This window comes from Thunnus albacares, chromosome 20 (assembly GCF_914725855.1).
Source record: "Thunnus albacares chromosome 20, fThuAlb1.1, whole genome shotgun sequence".
In the NCBI taxonomy this organism is placed as follows: domain Eukaryota; kingdom Metazoa; phylum Chordata; class Actinopteri; order Scombriformes; family Scombridae; genus Thunnus; species Thunnus albacares.
In genome coordinates, this window is record NC_058125.1 from 11,607,186 (window position 1) to 11,610,683 (window position 3,498).

The 3,498-nt window shown below is 44.4% G+C and overlaps 1 protein-coding gene across 1 annotated transcript; it reads right to left on the reverse strand.

The window, feature by feature from the left end:
* Positions 1 to 831: 831 nt before the first annotated feature.
* On the reverse strand, positions 832 to 2,782 carry nog2 (noggin 2). The gene has a single exon (XM_044337840.1). It carries the CDS (start codon positions 1,488 to 1,490, stop codon positions 855 to 857), a length of 636 nt encoding a protein of 211 aa, XP_044193775.1. The 5' UTR covers positions 1,491 to 2,782; the 3' UTR covers positions 832 to 854.
* Positions 2,783 to 3,498: the final 716 nt, after the last annotated feature.

Below are 3,498 nucleotides of genomic sequence, written 5' to 3' on the forward strand. Positions count from 1 at the left end.
GGACAGATTTTAAGACTGAATGAGACAACATGTTCAGATGATATTTTTACAGTGTACACGCCCCCCTGGATATAGACACTCGTTGTAAGCAACATGGCTTGACACTAATACATGTTGAAAAGATAGACTTTATTGCTAAAACGTGTAACCATAACATGTACACTGATATGTTTTACTTTTTTATTTATTTTTTTGTCATTTTTAGAAATATTCAAGTAGACATCTCCCATATTTTTTTTCTGGTATACTCTGCTATTCTCTTTCCTTATGCTCTATACTCACAATCGTTAAAATAATAAATAAAACGTACAGATTTGTTTATTTCTACAATACTATGTATTCCAAAAAAGCTGAGTTCACGCCTTTATATATATCTTTAACCTCAACTTTTTTTTTTTTTTACAATTTAATTAATATTGATATTAATATTATACAAAAACTCTAGGCAGCATTGCAGTGAAATAACAGTCAGCATCAATGTTCAGTTGAAGAAAAAAAAAAGTTCACCTCTTGGAGAAGTGTAGCATATGCATTCCATCTTCAATGTCTCATAAAAATATCAAAAAAAAAGCTCTTCCTTATGAAGTGCTCGTGTTCCCCCAAAAGCAACGTTTCAGGGTTGAGAATAAAATATGGTCCTCCTGGTTCAATTAGAAAAAATAGCTGCATTTTTCTTAAATATGTACAATGTTGGTATTTCACTTAAAATGCTATATAAAAAAATAGATTTGCTATGGTGCCCACCTCTGTAGAGAGTTAACAGTGCAATAGAAACCGTATTTCCAGTCCACTCCCCCCCCCACCCGCCCCCCCTCCCCCCTCCCCCTTGACCACCACTACTTCCTTAGAGAAAATCAGCACGAACACTTGCACTCTGAGATGATTGGGTATTGCACCTGTATCCACGTACAGTATTTCTGTCTTAGAAACCCTTGACAATACCACCGGAGGAAAATCTTGTTGATTGACTTGACGGGCTTGCAAGACATCCCCTCAGGGAAGGAGCAAGAGCGCTCAGAGAAACAGTTTCCCTCCTTGATGTAACGTGGCCAGAACCTCACGCCCAAATCCTTCCAGGTGTACACCACTGGACAGTGCGTATAGGTCCACAGCCACTGCAGAAATTTCCTGCGGGCTTTCTTGCCCACTTTTACCCGCTTTCCATAGGGGGTCTCTGTGAGGTCCAGCTTTTTAATCTCGTTAGGCATGGGCCCCTGCAGCTTCACCTGGTTGTCTGGCGCGGAGAGGTTCACCAGCATGGGCGAGCTGATGGACATGAAGTTGGGGTCAAAGTTGCTGCCGAGCTTTTTCCTCAGAGTCCTCTCGGCCAAGTCCTGCTCCCTGGGGTCGTACTCCGGGTCGGGGTCCTCCTTCAGGTCGGGCACAGGGAGGTGATCACTGGGCGATGGACGGAGGCGAAGGTAATGCTGGGAAACTCCTAGGTGAACGCACACTAGCACGTAAATGAGTAGCGTTTGAGAGAGGCCCATTATTCCTCTTGTTTTACGCACCGGCTCTTCTCGCGTAAATAATATTCAGTTCTTTTCCCGGTTACTGTGATCTCTGCAATGACTAGCCTGGGGCTTCATAAATAGTAGAAGTTCAGCCACCAGCAAGGCGATACTTTTAATAGACCACGTCGGGTTTGAATGACATGGAGCGGAGTGCTTTGCTTTTTAGGGCTCCTTCAACTTTGCAATTTGCCCGCTGATGCAACTCTACAGCGCGAAACGGTGCCCCTGCTTTGCAAAAAAAGTGTTTAGTCTAAACAAAAAAAGCACAAAACAAAATGGGGAAAACTCTTTTCACGCTCTCTCCGGCCTCACCCCGCTCCCTTGGATTCACTTTGGGTTTCTTTCGGTTGTCATGGTTACCCCGGGGACTGGAAGCCACGACGAACACTGGATGACAGCGGCCGAGGCGAGAGCTGCATGGAATGAAGTGTTTTCTAAAGAGACAGAATAGATCCGGAGCGTCCCGAGAGAGAAGGGCGCAGAAAAGAGTACTTCACCAAGTTTTAAATGTCACGCGCCCGGCAATGAGGGCTGCCTTGGCCAATGTTATTTTTACGCACGGCTTTTATAAACGTGGCTTCTCTTAACGTCGCCTGACGCTCTCAGGTTTGACAAGGTCCCAGGGCGCACAATCCATGGACTGCGGAAAATGTCTCTGCAGTCTGTGCCTTGTGGTATTCCAGCCGTCGATATGTGCACCTCACTGAGAATGTCCAAAAAAACTTAGAGAAAATGCGTCGCAGTGGGATGCAACCTCAACTTATGAAATAACAGCCATTTATCTTTCCAGAGGATGTTCCAAATCGCAGATCAGCTTTTTTTTTTTTTTAAAGAAAAATCGGAGGCTGTAACATTCCCACAAAACACACGACTGTGCGTGTAATAAAAAAAACGTTGAAAAACAGCTTTACAGCAAATTGCAGGCTCAGTGCATATCAAATGCAAACTGCAGGAAGCCAGTGAACGTTGTTAGTTCAGAGTTCCTTTCACTGTGGCATTTCTGAATCCTCTCAGAAAAGCTCCAGATCCCACTGTCGCTGCATGACGAGACAGTCCCAAATCTGGAGCCTTTTTGCCCGGTCGGTGCAAGCGGTCAATTCCTGAGGGAGCGTCTCTACTCCTTTGATAACTGGTACAGAAGCTCCTACTGAGTCGCTCCTACTTCAGGAGTCTGAGAGACTTGGCGCTGGAGCGTTTCTTTGCTTAGGCACACTGTGTGTGAGTGTGTCTGTAGCGAGTGGTGCTCAGTCCCAAGTTAAATATCCCCCTCCGACGGTACAAAGTGTCAGAGGGGCCTGCCCACCCCGGCCACTTTCACTATGATTGACAGCCCCCCCTCCGGGCCACCCCCCTCCCTTCACAACGTGGAAAATATCAGCCACAATCACAAGGATCAACTGGGTCCTAAAGCACCGGTTTTATCTTGTATTATAGTGTGATATTCCACAACATGAACACTGTTATGTATATTACAGACATTCTGACATCTCATACATATTTCAGGCGCATTGGCAGCTGCTCTGTCCATCTTTTTTCATTGCCATCGTGTCTGCGATGCACTAATAGGTTCAATACGTTGTCAATATTCAGCTGAAGGGTTTAGAAGTTTTCTTGGCTTGAACTTTCCCATGGAATTGATGGGAAACGTTTAGTAACTTGTCTACGGAAAAGGGGCATCACATTCCACCTTTGTTCATCAGGATTTGGGTCTACACAGGAATTGGCCCGTTGAACTCAGGGGTCACAAAATAGGCACGTAATTAAGGGCTATAAATGGCCATGGATAACTAAGCGGTACCTTTCCCATGCTAAGCAGTCATTACAGACCATGCTGGACTTCTTAATTTTACTTGAACTATGCTGGTCATCCTGCAATACTGTCGCCACAATATGGTTTAGGCAAGTTTAGTATATTGACTATCAAGTTAATGTATTTATATCTTTAGCTTTAATGACCCATAACTACTTAAGCTGATATGAAAAT

Coding starts and splice junctions, on each gene's coding strand:
- nog2 (XM_044337840.1), bottom strand. CDS start 1,490: ATGGGCCTCTCTCAAACGCTACTCATTTACGTGCTAGTGTGCGTTCAC.